General features: G+C 46.4%; 1 protein-coding gene across 2 annotated transcripts in view; it reads right to left on the reverse strand.

The window, feature by feature from the left end:
- Positions 1–17,360, reverse strand: part of gxylt2 (glucoside xylosyltransferase 2) — a 38,810-nt gene extending 21,450 nt beyond the window's left edge. For both annotated transcript variants that reach the window (XR_208592.4, XM_002938747.5), the window contains exons 1-3: positions 16,776–17,360; positions 6,813–6,996; positions 3,983–4,114 (exon numbers count right to left, since the gene is read on the reverse strand). Coding sequence is in view for 1 of the 2 variants with exons in the window: in XM_002938747.5 (XP_002938793.1) it covers positions 3,983–4,114; positions 6,813–6,996; positions 16,776–17,002 (543 nt within the window). In the remaining variant the exon portion in view is untranslated. The remainder of the gene's footprint in view (positions 1–3,982; positions 4,115–6,812; positions 6,997–16,775) is intronic.
- Positions 17,361–17,666: the final 306 nt, after the last annotated feature.

A 17,666-nucleotide genomic window follows, 5' to 3' on the forward strand; every position in this document is an offset into this window, starting at 1 on the left:
GCCCTATTGGGTTTATTTCATGGTTAAATGATTCCCTTTTCTCTGTAATAATAAAACAGTACCTGTTATTGATCCCAACTAAGATATAAATAATCCCTATTGGATGCAAAACAATCCTATTGGGTTTAATTAATGTTTTATTGATTTTTTAGTAGACTTAAGGTATGGAGATCCAAATTACGAAAAAAAACACTTATCCGGAATACCCTTGGTCCCGAGCATTCTGGATAATGGGTCCTATACCTGTACTGCTGTTACCAGTTAGTGGGAGTATCGGGTCAATGCTGAATCACAGGCAGGGCCAGATCTGGTGTAACTGGTAGACCTGAAAAAGTAAATGGGCGGTTCCCCTTAAATTAACATTTAGTATGTTATAGAATGGCCTATTCTTAGCAAATTTTTGTTCGGTCTTCATTTTTTAGTCTTTATAGTTTTTTAATTATTTGCCTATTTGTTCATATAGTTATTCATACCAGTTCCTGCCCCAGTGGAGCTTACAATCTAAAGTCCCTATTACATTCACACACTAGGTTCAATTTCATTGGTAGTCTGCCTGTATATTTATGGAGTGTTGGAAGGAAGTAAAGCTTGTGGGGGACGGGGGGGGCATTAGGGCCTCTGTGTGCTTAAAAAGCTATTTTGAATCCTAGTCCAGATTTGGCTGATAATTGCTGATAATTAGCTGTGGAAGAGGGATTATCTGTTGTGGGGTATCTGATTGGCCACAAGAGGGAGCTTTTCCATTCAACAAGTTGACTTACCCTTTTTTTCCCCCTGTATAGTTTAAATATGTAATCAACTGTACTGTTCACACCTTTTAATCTCTGCATTGTTCACCTGCAGTGTTCACACCTCAGGCTCAGGCTGTAATCACCCACATTGTTCACTTCTTCACACCTCAGACATTGTATGTACTGCCTGGCCTATGCTGTCTGTGTGTACGCAGTATAGGGCAGGCAGAGTATGGCACATAGGCACCATAGGGCAGGGAGGGTATGGCACCCACAGGCAGCATAGGGCAGGGAGAGTATGGCACACACAGGCAGGGTAGGGCAGAGTATGGCACACACAGGCAGTATATGGCAGACACAGGCATCATAGGGCAGGCAGAGTATGGCACACACAAGTAGGTGCCTGTGGGAGGTGAACCTGGCAGGGGTTTGTTCTGGGAGTTTGTTAGCAGTTGGAAATAGCCATTAAATGGTCCCTAAGGTGTGTAATTATGTACTGGGGGTTGCTCTGCTATCCACAGGGGAGGAGGAGGCATATGGAATTTAAGGGTATATCTTAATATGACATAATTCTTTCACATATGGATGATGGTTGATATCCCCACAGTAAGGACCAAGCATTTGGGATTTTGCTGTGCTACCACCATTGTGATAAAATAGGTGTGGTTTGAAGTGGGTGTGGTTTCAAAAAGGGGAGTGGTCAAACCTGGCTTCCATTAGTGGCCCTCCATGTATGCTAGAGAAATTCCAGCCCTCGGCACCGCAGAAGTTGGACAGCACTGAATTAAGTAAATGAACCAATTAAGTTTATTAGGGGGATTCACAAGTCATTTTATGGATGTGACCCAGATCAGATATGGCTGATATTTAGAGTAGCTATCCCTTTAACGAGAGGTTCTCTATTAATATTCTGTCTAAATCTGAGATAACTAATTAGCAAGAGACAGCATTAACATACAGTAATATTGTTACAGCATTAACCTAGCTCCTAAATTAAGTGTTTTCTAATTATGTTAATTTCAGGTACTTGACACCTTTAAAAGTGCAAATTTGCCGCATCCCCCTCTCCCTTTCGCGCAATCATTTCTCCGAAGCTTTCGCTTAATAATAATAAGGGTAGAATATCATCGCAAATTAGTCCTACAAAATTTGCAATTGGCCTTTGTGCCTTACACCTCACGGCTGCCATGTTTAGCAAAACACTTTAATGTAATACATAATTACGTGTAATCTGATTGCCAAACAGCTCTGTTATGCCATGAAGCCCAGCGCCGGCAATTCCACTTAGCGCTTTATTATTCCCAAAGGACGCAGCTATTCCGCTTTCCTATGTTTGGGTTTTTTTGCACAAAAGACATTTTATAAGCAGTTTTCATTTTACTCCTAATGTGTAACCACTAAACTAATTAACACTGAAAGCCTCCGTGTGTGCAGCAAGTGTTTGGACTGGCAATCTGTGAGTTCTGGCAAATGCCAGAGCAGCTGCTGTAAGATGCCATTGAGTTATTATCTAATGAGCCTGTGGGGGCTGTTTGGGCCTCTGTGTACTTGAAATGCCATGGACTATTTTGATTCCCAGTCTGGGCTTGGCCAAAGGTACCCAGACACATGTTTATCCATAACAATTAAGTCACTCATCTAAGGCTGATGCCAGACGAGGCGTAAGGCGGATATTTTCGGCAAGCGGAAAAACGCTTGCCGAAAATTCTGCCCTACACCTCCTAGTTGTGCCTGCACCCGAATGAATAGAATACGCTCGGGTGCAGGCACATGTAGCGGAAATACGCAAAAAACGTGAAAGTCTTGCGTTTTTATGTGTATTTCTGCTACATGTGCCTGCACCCGAGCGTATTCCATTCATTCAGGTACAGGCACATGTAGGAGGTGTAGGGCGGTATTTTCAGCAAGCGCTTTTCGTCTTGCCAAAAATATCTGCCCTACGCCTTGTCTGGCATTAGCCCAAAATGATGTCAGTTGGCGTTCACAGCTGACCCCCAGTAGCAATGTCAGCACAAGAACTACTCATAAGTGTGTGTTTTTTTTATTCTTTTTTATGAGTGATCAACACAATAATACCTTCACGTAAGGTCCATACAGAATGGGTTTGATATGATGGGAGCAAGAACTTGATTGGCCTGTACAGAGCCCTAGCATCAACCCAAATAAACCCCCGTGAGATGAATTGGAACACCAGCTGTGAGCCAGGCCTGATCCCCCAACATAAGTGCCCAATCTCACTAATGATCTTGTGGCTGAATGGAAACAAAGGCCAACTACGTTCCAACATGTAGTGAGAACCTTTCCAGAAGAGCTGGGGCTGTTGTAGCAGCAACATAAGAACCAACGTCATATTTATCCCTTTGGTTTGTAAATTAGATGTTAGACAGACAAGTGGTATTGGTCATATAGTGTATATTTAGCATTTGCAACATATTGGAACACAAACTGAAGAGCTGTAGGTTGGGAAACACTGACAAGTGTTACGCTCCATCTGGCTTTATCATACTTACTACTCTTCCTTATACTTACAATATGTACTGGGAGGCCCCAGTTTGTGCAGTGCCCAAGGGAGATATCCCTATATGTAGCCCCTATAGACACTACCTGACTCTGTACCCAATAAAAATACATGTCAGTTCTTACATCCAGGTCTGGCCTGGGGTTCAAAATAGTCCCTGGCATTTAATGTACATAGAGGCCCAAACAGCCCCCCCAGCCCAATAAATAGTGACTGTCTATGGCACCTTACAGCAGCCCCTCTGGCATTCCCAGTACCCAGAGGCCCAAACAGCCCCCCCAGCCCAATAAATAGTGACTGTCTATGGCATCTTACAGCAGCCCCTCGGGCATTTTCCTGAACCCACAGATTGCCAGTCTGGGCCTGATTTTCAGTACACAGAGGCCCAAACAGCCCCCCCACCAGCCCAATAAATAGTGAGTGTCTATGGCATCTTACAGCAGCCCCTCGGGCATTTGCCAGAACCCACAGATTGCCAGGGCAGTCCTGCTTATGTCTCTCCAAAGTAGAGCACAAGGATCATTATTACAGACCATATAAAGTCCATGTCGCTCAGCTGCAAATAACTGAAGGAAAAAGAAGAAAATCCAAATTTGGTCGCAAACATATTGAGGCATACATTCCTTGCAAAATGAGCAATTCCACAGATCAAAGCCCCCAATCTCCAAATTTTTAATCAAATCCGATCTTGGCAGGGACATGAGGAACAAATGGGAACCACATGGAATCTTACCGGCAGAAAGAGGCGCTGAGCTGCACACGGCTTGAACAGTTTCTTCCACTCCTGGGGGTTCCCCACTGGGAATGTAATGGGGTAAATCTTGTATTCGACCTTTCGGGAGATTTGCTGGGGCCATTTCTCAAGCTGCAGGTAAAATGAAACGGGGAGTTTATATGAGGGACTCCTGAAGGGACAGGTTATGTTGTACCACGGGTAAGGTTTGCTCCAGTCCCAAATTCCTTATTAACTAATCCAGTTAATGTCTGCACTAAATAAATCTTTAGGCAGACTATGCTTCATGTAGGTGAATAACCCCCCCCCAACTATGTGCAAACAGGGGTAGAATATTTTACAGGACTGTGGCTGTGGAAAAAGTGATGGTCAGAGACAATTAACTGAAGGTTATAAGGTTTTTATTTAATCAAGGGACTATAATCCCTGCTGCTACTATAGGCACCATCTCTCCCTACTATACCTGCTATCCCACAGCCCCAGTCCCTTCCCAGAGGCTATTATCCCCCCACTGCTACTATAGGCACCATCTCTCCCTACTATACCTGCTATCCCACAGCCCCAGTCCCTTCCCAGAGGCTATTATCCCCCCACTGCTACTATAGGCACCATCTCTCCCTACTATACCTGCTATCCCACAGCCACAGTCCCTTCCCAGAGGCTATTATCCCACTGCTACTATAGGCACCATCTCTCCCTACTATACCTGCTATCCCACAGCCCCAGTCCCTTCCCAGAGGCTATTATCCCACTGCTACTATAGGCACCATCTCTCCCTTCTATACCTGCTATCCCACAGCCCCAGTCCCTTCCCAGAGGCTATTATCCCCCAACTGCTACTATAGGCACCATCTCTCCCTACTATACCTGCTATCCCACAGCCCCAGTCCCTTCCCAGAGGCTATTATGCCCCCACTGCTACTATAGGCACCATCTCTCCCTACTATACCTGCTATCCCACAGCCCCAGTCCCTTCCCAGAGGCTATTATGCCCCCACTGCTACTATAGGCACCATCTCTCCCTACTATACCTGCTATCCCACAGCCCCAGTCCCTTCCCAGAGGCTATTATGCCCCCACTGCTACTATAGGCACCATCTCACCCTACTATACCTGCTATCCCACAGCCACGGTCCCTTCCCAGAGGCTATTATGCCCCCACTGCTACTATAGGCACCATCTCTCTCTACTATACCTGCTATCCCACAGCCACGGTCCCTTCCTAGAGGCTATTATCCCCCCACTGCTACTATAGGCACCATCTCTCCCTACTATACCTGCTATCCCACAGCCACAGTCCCTTCCCAGAGGCTATTATCCCCCACTGCTACTATAGGCACCATCTCTCCCTACTATACCTGCTATCCCACAGCCCCAGTCCCTTCCCAGTGGCTATTATCCCCCCACTGCTACTATAGGCACCATCTCTCCCTACTATACCTGCTATCCCATAGCCCCAGTCCCTTCCCAGAGGCTATTATCCCCCCACTGCTACTATAGGCACCATCTCTCCCTCCTATACCTGCTATCCCACAGCCCCAGTCCCTTCCCAGAGGCTATTATCCCCCCACTGCTACTATAGGCACCATCTCTCCCTACTATACCTGCTATCCCACAGCCCCAGTCCCTTCCCAGAGGCTATTATCCCCCCCACTGCTACTATCGGCACCATTTCTCCCTACTATACCTGCTATCCCACAGCCCCAGTCCCTTCCCAGAGGCTATTATCCCCCCACTGCTACTATAGGCACCATCTCTCCCTACTATACCTGCTATCCCACAGCCCCAGTCCCTTCCCAGAGGCTATTATTCCCCCCACTGCTACTATAGGCACCATCTCTCCCTACTATACCTGCTATCCCACAGCCCCAGTCCCTTCCCAGAGGCTATTATCCCCCCCACTGCTACTATCGGCACCATTTCTCCCTACTATACCTGCTATCACACAGCCCCAGTCCCTTCCCAGAGGCTATTATCCCCCACTGCTACTATAGGCACCATCTCTCCCTACTATACCTGCTATCCCACAGCCCCAGTCCCTTCCCAGAGGCTATTATCCCCCACTGCTACTATAGGCACCATCTCTCCCTACTATACCTGCTATCCACAGCCCCAGTCCTTCCCAGAGGCTATTATCCCCCCACTGCTACTATAGGCACCATCTCTCCCTACTATACCTGCTATCCCACAGCCCCTTCCCAGAGGCTATTATCCCACTGCTACTATAGGCACCATCTCTCCCTACTATACCTGCTATCCCACAGCCCCAGTCCCTTCCCAGAGGCTATTATCCCCCCACTGCTACTATAGGCACCATCTCTCCCTACTATACCTGCTATCCCACAGCCCCAGTCCCTTCCCAGAGGCTATTATCCCCCCACTGCTACTATAGGCACCATCTCTCCCTACTATACCTGCTATCCCACAGCCCCAGTCCCTTCCCAGAGGCTATTATCCCCCCACTGCTACTATAGGCACCATCTCTCCCTACTATACCTGCTATCCCACAGCCCCAGTCCCTTCCCAGAGGCTATTATCCCCCCACTGCTACTATAGGCACCATCTCTCCCTACTGTACCTGCTATCCCACAGCCCCAGTCCCTTCCCAGAGGCTATTATCCCACTGCTTCTATAGGCACCATCTCTTCTTACTATACCTATTTCACATACACAGTTGAAAAAGTGAGGTGTGGGGCATTACTTATCTTCCCCATTATGTACAGAGAACGCACCAGTCACCCTTAATTAAAGCTAAAGCTGATGCCTAGTGCATTGTGTCAGATATTGCAGCTAATTACATTTATTTATTGCCACAAGCCACATTACTAACCTTTATTTCAAAGTCTGGTTTCAGAGAATCTTCTGCAAAAATGTGAAACTTAATTTTTTTAAAGCTAAAAAGCACCGCTGATTTTAACATGGTAACTGTCTCCTCCACGCGATCCCCACAGGCAACAACAGCAAGATGCATCCATTCCTCAGGCATGGGGGGTTTTGGCTTCTGCTCAGGAGCTCTGCCAAGGGAATAAGAAATTATATCATTGGTGTATATGAGGCGAAAGCTTCCAGGGCAAATATTACAGTACAGGTATGGAACCTGTTAACCAGAATGCTTGGGACCTGGGGTTTTCCGGGTAAGGGGTCTTTCTGTAATTTGGATCTCCATGCCTTGAGTCTACTAAAAAATCATTTAAACATTAAATAAACCCAATAGGCTTGTTTTGCCTCCACCAATAAGGAATAATTATAACTTAGTTGGGATCAAGTACAAGGTACTGTTTTATTATTACAGAGAAAAAGGAAATCATTTTTAAAAATGTGAATTATTTGCTTATAATGGAGTCTATGGGAGATGGCCTTTCTGTAATTCGGAGTTTTCTGGATAACGGATCCAATGCCTGTACAATCATATGTTTATTGATGTGTAAATAGAAATGTATGTGTGTGGGGGCCATGGTGGGGGTCCCTTGGGGGAATGCGGGGCCTTTGGGGCGGCAGCTCCGGTAAGCCCTGCACCCCCCAGTCTGTCCCTGCAAAACAATCCTATTGGGTTTATTTCGAAGCCCCTTATCTGGGAAAACCCCAGGTCCTGAGCATTCTGAAGAACAGGTTGTATACCTGTACGGGCCCTGGGTGCTGTTTTACTGGATAGGCCAGTGAAATGCCGGCCAGGTGGCAACCCTAATCTGGACATGGATGAAGGTGGCTGATGACTGGTCTCAAACATGCAAAGCTGTAAGGCTGTACATTTTTCTCATTTAAGGAGAAAAAAGCTCAGGAAACTCTCAGTAGAAACATAAAATAAACAGGATTCATTCTTTATCATGGCTACAAGGGTTAAACTATCTTCCCTATCACTGTGTTTCAATAAAAGATTTAAAAGCTCAGATCTTAATTAAATTCCAGCTACTGTGGCGTATTCATAATGAATGCGTTCATTTATGTGAATTAGTATTTACATCCTGGCTTTTAAGTATTATACAGCTACGCTGAATTATTGAATGGAGCTGTTCTTATGCTAAAATCCATATTCTTCCCTGCCGGCTTGCCTATTCTTTTAGATAATAAGAAAAAAGTGGAGAGTCTTCCCTTATCCCTGATTCTCTATTTGTATAATGAATCTGCTCATATGATTCAAGGGTAAGTCCACCCAAAACTGTTTCTAGTATAATGAAATAAAATGTCATTCTAAGCAGCTTTCCAATATACGCTGGTTATGCATTGTCAATGGCTATTTGCAAATATAATTGCTATTAAAAGCAATATCTGTCTCTCGCAATTCTCTCCTGTGCTTTTCCTGACTACTCATATATTTGGAACACTTTAATCGGTAGATATCTCCAAGCGAGCGGATCTGAAGGTGTATAGGGACCTTTATACATTTGTTCTGTAGTCTGGCAAACAGTGAAGTGAACAGCAAAGAACAGATAAGGTCAGACTGGCCAATTACTGTGGGCAGTGGCAGATACCCATAAGGTCTATTCGATCAAGTTTTGGTTGAATAAAAACAAGATTTCCTACCAAATAAAGCCCCTGTAAGCTGATAGTGTGCATAGAGGCCCCTAATAGCCAATCTTAAGGTGGCCATACACGTGGCGATCGGACGATGTTTCGTACGACCATCGGTCGCACGAAACATCGTAAGATCCGCCACACACCATTCAGGGCTGAATCGGCAGGTAAGGAGGTAGAAACAATAGGATTTCTACCTCCTTCTGCCGATTCAGCTCTGAAGGGAGAATTTTGGTCAGACGCCTTCTATGGCGCCCGATCAAAATTTTCAAACTGGTCCGATCGGCGAGTCGGCCGATATCAGCAGCTTCCTGCGATATCGGTCGACTCGCCGACATGCCATACACGCACCGATTATCGTACGAAACGAGGTTTCGTACGATAATATCTGTGCGTGTATGGCCACCTTTAGCCCTTATTTTGCTCCTCCATGAACTTTTATGGTGCTTGTGTTGCTCCCCAAGTCTTTTTACATTTGACTGTGGCTCACGAGTAAAGCTGCCATACACGGGCAGATCCGCTCGCTTGGCGCCAAGCAAGCGGATCTTCACCCGATATCCCCCACCTACGGGTGGCGATATCGGGGAGGCATGTAGGTGAATTCGATCGTTTGGCCCTGGGGCCAAACGATCGAATTCTGCACACGGCAATGGGGCAGTCAGTTCGGGGACCGCATCAACGAGCCGATGCGGTCCCCGATCCGACGGGATTTTCTAACCTGGCCGATCGATATCTGGCCAATTTCAGGCCAGATATCGGTCGGCCAGGCCCCTCGTTTCTGCCCCTACACGGGCCAATAAGCTGCCGAGTCGGTCCAAGGGACCGATATCGGCAGCTTCTATCGGCCCGTGTATGGGGGGCCTTAAGAAAGGTTGGGGACCCCTGGAATATAGGCACTACCAGTCCTTTTTCCCCACTCTCATTGCATTTTTGTAGGCAGACACCAGCCGCAGCCTCTACCAATTCACGTTGCAGGGGGGGCCTTGAGGTTAGGTATTGTGGTGGGCCCCAGGTACCCAAGTCCAACACTGAGGAAAGACAAATGTTTTCATTTGCCATTCAATTTACAGATGATAATGAAAATCATTAAACAGTTTAATGAATGCACATTGGAAAGTGGCTTAAAATGATGGTTTATTTCATTAGAAGGAAAAGGCTAAGCGCATTGGTCACAGTGGTCGGGAGTGGAACCCCACGCGACCCAGCAGTCTAATACATGAGACAGTATATACGCCTCTGACGCCCCTTCCATCTCTGAGGGCGCAGATTGGGCCGCTTATCCACTGCAAGTTAATGTGATGGATGAGGTCACGTCGGGCGATCTACCTGCGGAGGAAAAACGGAGTTCTCCCAGCCAAAAGATCTATAATCCACTCCAATTTCGTGCCGCGTCTTTTATCCTAACCATTACCAAGCGGGAATAGGAAAATCAAAAAGCACATTTGTATCCATTTTCCCTGTGGCAGTTCAATCAATTACTGTTATATAAAGCGTTTTTTTTCTTTCGGCTCACATCTGCTTAGACAGGCTGTTTATCAAGTGTCATCCACGGGGGAGAAGAGCATTCCGCCTCAGGAACACGCTATTATTTTATATTCCTTATATACACCTCATTATACTGTATAGCGCTTACGTGGAAACCCGCACCTCAACATGTTCCTTTTATTCCATTTATTCAATTTTTTTTTAAACAAAAGAATAAAAAAGTAAATGGAAGTCTGAACAAGAAAAAAAAATGCGCAGGGCTGCTGTACAATTTCCCATGTACAATGGAGAGCAATGGGGGTAGAACAAGACTTTGGAAGGCCAAAACGCAATACTAGGGGTGGCAACTAGGGATGCGCAGGTCGACAAAGGGTTCAGCCTCTCCTAACCGTACCCGACCCAACAAGCCACCATTTCTTATATACCTTCACCTGACCCACGCATCTCTGGCATATATCAGAAGATTCCCTCAGATCATTTAACATCAAGCTCAGTGGGACCCCTAAAGCTTATGGGCCACATTGCATGTTGGCCATGTACAGGTATGGGATCTGTTATCCTCTTTATCCAGAAAGTGGGAAGGTCATCTCCCACAGACTCCATCATAAGCAAAAAAAAAAAATTTAATTTTTACAAATGATTTCCTATTTCTCTGTAATAATAAAACAGTACCTTATATTCAATCCCAACTAAGATATAATTACCCCTTATTGGGGGCAGAACAGCCCTATTGGGTTTATTTAATGGTTAAATGATTCCCTTTTCTCTGTAATAATAAAACAGTACCTGTACTTGATCCCAACTAAGATATAATTACCCCTTATTGGGGGCAGAACAGCCCTATTGGGTTTATTTAATGGTTAAATGATTCCCTTTTCTCTGTAATAATAAAACAGTACCTGTACTTGATCCCAACTAAGATATAATTACCCCTTATTGGGGGCAGAACAGCCCTATTGGGTTTATTTAATGGTTAAATGATTCCCTTTTCTCTGTAATAATAAAACAGTACCTGTACTTGATCCCAACTAAGATATAATTACCCCTTATTGGGGGCAGAACAGCCCTATTGGGTTTATTTAAAGCTTATATTATTTTTTTAGTTAAGGTATAAAGATCCAAATTATGGAAAGCTCCTTATGCAGGAAACCCCAGGTCCAGATCATTGTGGATAACAGGCCCCATACCTGTAGCAGAGCAGAAACAATTGCTCTTTTAATGAGTCTTGGGAGAATTCTACCCTTCCATAGAGATTATCTTTATTCTTCTCTACTACTAGTTATATAACGTATATACAGCTCCAGGCAGTGCTGGCTCATACACCTTAGAGCATTCACCATCACAAATGGTCAGACCCAATTACAACAGACCTATCAACCCAATATAATAAGAACACAGTGGAACAAAACTAATATAATGGTGCCACTCACCACTACCAGGAAATAAGTCTCTCTGTACAAACAGGAAAAGGGGACAATGACATTTCCCAAATAAAAGCAAAGTGCTATTTTCAGCATTACTTTGTACAAAACTATTACTGAGCCTACATACCGACCATACATACGGGCCGTAGTTATAAAGGTGTGCTATATATTTTGCACCTAAAAAACAGATAGTAAATGTACAATAGTCTGTGCGAATTACAGAAATAAGAACCCATTCCAAATAGCTAAGAACCTCTCACAACTCATGCCCATTCCCACACCTTGTGTCTTAACCTTTCCCCTTGTAGATTGTAAGCTCTTTTGGGCAGGACTCTCTTCACCTCTTGTATCGGTTATTGATTGCTTTATATGTTACTCTTTATGTCCAATGTATGTAACCCACTTATTGTACAGCGCTGCGGGATATGTTGGCGCTTTATAAATAAATGTTAATAATAATAATAAACTCCAAGACAGTAACAGAAAGCACCAGGAAGTGCCAAAACCACCATAGTAGAGTCCTGCGCAGAACCAATTTTTGAGACCCGGACTCAATTCGGACCTGTAACCCGCATTTTTATTTGCTTTGAAGCACTACCCGACCCACAACTTCCTTATCCGCAACCCGCTGACCAAGTGCTGTTGCTGCAAACCGGAAATGACATCATCAGAAGTGGGCGAGGGTAGAAAAAATATAGATAACATAGGTAATATAAGATAAGAAATATGGATAAGACCGACCCACCAACCTGTATCTATACCCACATCTGAAAATCCTACCGGTAACCTGCAGGGTACCCACTTTTCTTGCAGGTAACCCGTGGGCACCTGACCCGCTGCAGAACTCTACTCTACAGAATGGCCCATATCTATAGGAGGTTTTTTGGGGTCCTCTAGAGGTATCCAGAAAAACAGTCTGAGGGTATCCAATATGAGTACCTGAAGAATGCCTATCTGCCCTCCTAGATATTCAGTCCTATATGATAGGTTATTTAGGGTGAGGTTTGAGGGATGGGGGCCCTGATCAAATGTTGGACCTCAAACGAGTACTTGAACCAAAATCCTCCAAGGGCAGGAGATAACGTAAACAATGGGCCAAATCTCTTCACACATGTGCCCCCCGTGGCAACTCAGTGGTGCAACAGGAGGGAAAGAGCTGCTGGTAAGCTGTGGGTAATGCAACCCACTGGTACTATGGCCTTGGCTTACGTGTTATGTGAGATGGTGCCCAAGATTGCCAATATGAGGCATTACCAATTTGCACAGTCCTTCCCTTATACTCCCCCTCTGCCTCCATACTGACACTAACGCACCTTTCCACACCTCACGCTACATAGCCACGCCAAGTGCCAGCCAGAACCCCTGGATTCTTTGATCCATACTGCCTTTTCTTTTATGTAAGAATCTCGCTTGCCTTCTGATCTCTTTGAGGCCCACAGAGCCCTAGGAACAATATGTCTGGCATAACACCAAGCCCCCTTTCATTCCATCAGGCAGGCTGAACTGGGCGAGGGCTTGGCACTGCAGCGCGGAGCAGTTCTCTGGGTCCCAGGCTGGCTGAACCAGCGCCAAACCTTAATCCCTATCAGCATTATGTAACAGTATGTGAGCCCAGCCAATATTACGGGTGCAACGGAGAACAGCAATGGGACCATAAATTACACAATTAAGTTTATTTATATCTTTTATACTCTTTATTCATTTTAAACATTACATTGACACTTAAGCTGCACATCTTCTTAGGAATGGGTAACCTGTGGCACATTCTGTGGCACATTTACAACTACAACTCCCGGCTTCCTTTTAGATTGTTGGTAACCTTCATTAATGGCAAAGCCCATGTGTACTGAATGGCAACTTGCTCAGGATGGAGGGATCTATGTTAAAGGGCAAGTAAACCCTGATAAACATTACTAGCATACAGCTGGTGTATGCTTAGAGCTATAGTATATGGGATTCTGTCTCCAAAATACTGGCAGTTTAATAGGAAGAGCTCCAGTCATTGGAAAATGTGCACTGGTCTGTATTCCAGTAACATTCCCCAGCCTTGGTAATAAAATCATCTAGCGTTTCCTTGTGCCTTGGAAAAATAAGCTACATTGGCCAAGTACAGAAGCTGCGGAAACACTGAATTACTTTATATTTTAAAACGTTATAATTGTGCATATACAGTATGTGTGTGTGTGTGTGTGTGTGTGTGTGTGTGTGTGTGTGTGTGTGTGTGTGTGTGTGTGTGTGTGTGTGTGTGTGTGTGTGTGTGTGTGTGTGTGTGTGTGTGTGTGTGTGTGTGTGTGTGTGTGTGTGTGTGTGTGTGTGTGTGTGTGTGTGTGTGTGTGTGTGTGTGTGTGTGTGTGTGTGTGTGTGTGTGTGTGTGTGTGTGTGTGTGTGTGTGTGTGTGGAGGGGGGGGGATATATTATTTTGACATTCCCCAACTAGGGTTGCCACCTTCTTTTGCCAACAATACTGGCCTTTGGGTTGGGGGCAGGCAGAGATGGGGGGGTGATGATATAACAGTGTGGTGAAATGGGTGGGCTGGGCAGAGGAATGGGTTAATGGGAAGTCTGTGTCAAAAAATAGCATTTATATTCATATCTGAAATTCCAGACAGTATTCATGCATCTTTTCTACATAATCCCAAATGAAAGAGCTTGTGTCACATGGTGGTAAATTTTCCCTTTAAACCAAGCCATATAATTAAACTCAGCTGGCACATGAAATATACAGGGAATAATGAGCTGCCTTCTGTAAGCTATGCGGGCATTAGAAGTGGGTTTTAACACTGCAGAAATATAAGGCCCTAGAGCACAGTCTTTTATACTGGCCAAGGAGGAACTCTATGATGGGTTAAAGTGGCCACGAATGGGACAAAATTTGCAACTGAATCGCCCAGTCTACACCAGGCTTCCTGGGGCCAAAACGCCATCTGGCGGGGGTCAGTCAGGCAGGTTATACAATCTCATTGACGTACAACTGTACAAAGTACATTCACCACTTATTCACATTTGTTGAGAACCATGCGCAGATATGCTGGTGAGTTTGCCTGGCAGGATCTGGGCAGAGTGATTCAGGCCCATTGTTGGGCACATTCATTATGCACAAGAAACTCCCCAACAGAAAGCATACCCGCTGCTCACACACGGGGGCAAAATCCTGTCAACTTTTCATAACCAACTTTTATCTGGACATGCCAGAGCTGCAGCCTGATTGGCTGATATGGGACTTGTAGCGCCTCACAGCCGAAGGCCCCGTGCAATGCACAACCCTCCAGACCCTGTATGCACCACCACTTCTACTGGACAATGCAGCCAAGGGCACTAAAGCATTGCACCACTGCAAACACTGCCAGCTGGTTAGCACTGCTGTCACAGGGGCTTATTCCATATTTGATCCTTTATTCCAGATGGAAGATAATAAAAATGGTATGCTATAAGTGCTCCTATACATGATCATAGGCAACTGTGGCCCTACTGACACACATACATGATCATAGGCTGGGGGCAACTGTGGCCCTACTGACACACATACATGATCATAGGCTGGGGGCACCTGTGGCCCTACTGACACACATACATGATCATAGGCTGGGGGCCACTTGTGGCCCTACTGACACACATACATGATCATAGGCTGGGGGCCACTTGTGGCCCTACTGACACACATACATGATCATAGGCTGGGGGCCACTTGTGGCCCTACTGACACACATACATGATCATAGGCTGGGGGCCACTTGTGGCCCTACTGACACACATACATGATCATAGGCTGGGGGCCACTTGTGGCCCTACTGACACACATACATGATCATAGGCTGAGGGCAACTTGTGGCCCTACTGACACACATACATGATCATGAGCTCAGGGCAACTTGTGGCCCTTCTGACACACATACATGATCATAGGCTGAGGGCAGCTTGTGGCCCTACTGACACACATACATGATCATAGGCTGGGGGCCACTTGTGGCCCTACTGACACACATACATGATCATAGGCTGGGGGCCACTTGTGGCCCTACTGACACACATACATGATCATAGGCTGGGGGCCACTTGTGGCCCTACTGACACACATACATGATCATAGGCTGGGGGCCACTTGTGGCCCTACTGACACACATACATGATCATAGGCTGGGGGCCACTTGTGGCCCTACTGACACACATACATGATCATAGGCTGAGGGCAACTTGTGGCCCTACTGACACACATACATGATCATGAGCTCAGGGCAACTTGTGGCCCTTCTGACACACATACATGATCATAGGCTGAGGGCAGCTTGTGGCCCTACTGACACACATACATGATCATAGGCTGGGGGCCACTTGTGGCCCTACTGACACACATACATGATCATAGGCTGGGGGCCACTTGTGGCCCTACTGACACACATACATGATCATAGGCTGGGGGCCACTTGTGGCCCTACTGACACACATACATGATCATAGGCTGGGGGCCACTTGTGGCCCTACTGACACACATACATGATCATAGGCTGGGGGCCACTTGTGGCCCTACTGACACACATACATGATCATAGGCTGAGGGCAACTTGTGGCCCTACTGACACACATACATGATCATGAGCTCAGGGCAACTTGTGGCCCTTCTGACACACATACATGATCATAGGCTGAGGGCAGCTTGTGGCCCTACTGACACACATACATGATCATAGGCTGGGGGCCACTTGTGGCCCTACTGACACACATACATGATCATAGGCTGGGGGCCACTTGTGGCCCTACTGACACACATACATGATCATAGGCTGGGGGCCACTTGTGGCCCTACTGACACACATACATGATCATAGGCTGGGGGCCACTTGTGGCCCTACTGACACACATACATGATCATAGGCTGGGGGCCACTTGTGGCCCTACTGACACACATACATGATCATAGGCTGGGGGCCACTTGTGGCCCTACTGACACACATACATGATCATAGGCTGGGGGCCACTTGTGGCCCTACTGACACACATACATGATCATAGGCTGGGGGCCACCTGTGGCCCTACTGACATACATCCATGTTTATAGGCTAGGGTCCATCTGTGACCCTCCAGTTACTGACTACATTATGATTTATCCTATGAGTTTTACTTCTATAAAAACACTATATAGCACTTTAAATTTGGGTTTCCCTTTAATGTATGTTTCCAACATGCCAGCTCTCTAGTACAGCTGCTGCTGCTGAACCCTTAGGGGAAGAGCTGTCAGTCTGTATAAAGATATATTATAAGGTTGGTTCATATTGTAAGTTTGATTAAGTTACTTTAGGGGGTGATGGGAGTTGTAGTTCTAGCGTTGCACAGTTAGCCCATGAGTGCCCAGCGGAACAGTAAAGGAATCCCCTTACCTAACTTTGGCCAAGTGCGGCTTCTTCTTGCCCCCAGGGACATCCCTCCGGGACATGGGATCCTCCGCCGCCCTGAAGTATCCGGGGGTTGCAATTGGGGTCCTTCCCCGGCCAGAGGTGGATCCCGGGGGGGGCTGGAGCTGGGCATTGCCGAGATGCCTATGGAGCAGAAGGAGCAGCCCAGTCAGGCACAGGACACTGCCGAGGAGCTTCCAGCGGAACCGCATGCTTCCCTCTCCCGGGTCCCGGCGCTCATCCCGGCCTCTCTCCTAGGGGATCCGCCGCTCCGGGCAGCATTGTGCGCAGCTTCCAGCGGGAGCTCCCCCAGCAGCAGCTCCACGTATCCGATTGTCAGAGCTGGGGGAGGGGAGATAGGGGAGGGCTGGGGCCGTAACGTGAGCTGCTCCTGGAGACCCCTCTACTGCCTGCCGCCTGCCAGGGAATCTGCAACCTGAGGCTCTCCAGCTGTTACAGAACTACAACTCCCACAATCCTCCCCGCCGGGACAAAACGCTGCGGATTAGTGACACCCAGCTGTGTATCCGCTCCATTTGGAAATCTCCCAGCTCCCAACTACAGCGAGAAGCTCACTGGTTCTACCAAGTTCTTGCTCCATAGCGATCGAGCAGATCGACTTTAACTGGCCATACACGATAAGATCGGTCTGGCGATATTACCATTTAATTTTATAAGTGATATTTAATTCTAGTATCCAACTTGATATGTGTGAGTGTTCTTGAGCGGATTGCACCTGTGCCGGTACCTCTATGCCATCACCAGAGCCGCCCCAGTGTGTGTGTGAATGAGATAGGAAACTTAGATTGTAAGCTCTGCTGCAGCAGGGAATTATTAATAATGCAGCAGGAGGGGTGGGGTTGGCCTCAGAGACTT

The sequence above is a fragment of the Xenopus tropicalis genome, chromosome 4, assembly GCF_000004195.4.
Source record: "Xenopus tropicalis strain Nigerian chromosome 4, UCB_Xtro_10.0, whole genome shotgun sequence".
Taxonomy (NCBI): Eukaryota; Metazoa; Chordata; class Amphibia; order Anura; family Pipidae; genus Xenopus; species Xenopus tropicalis.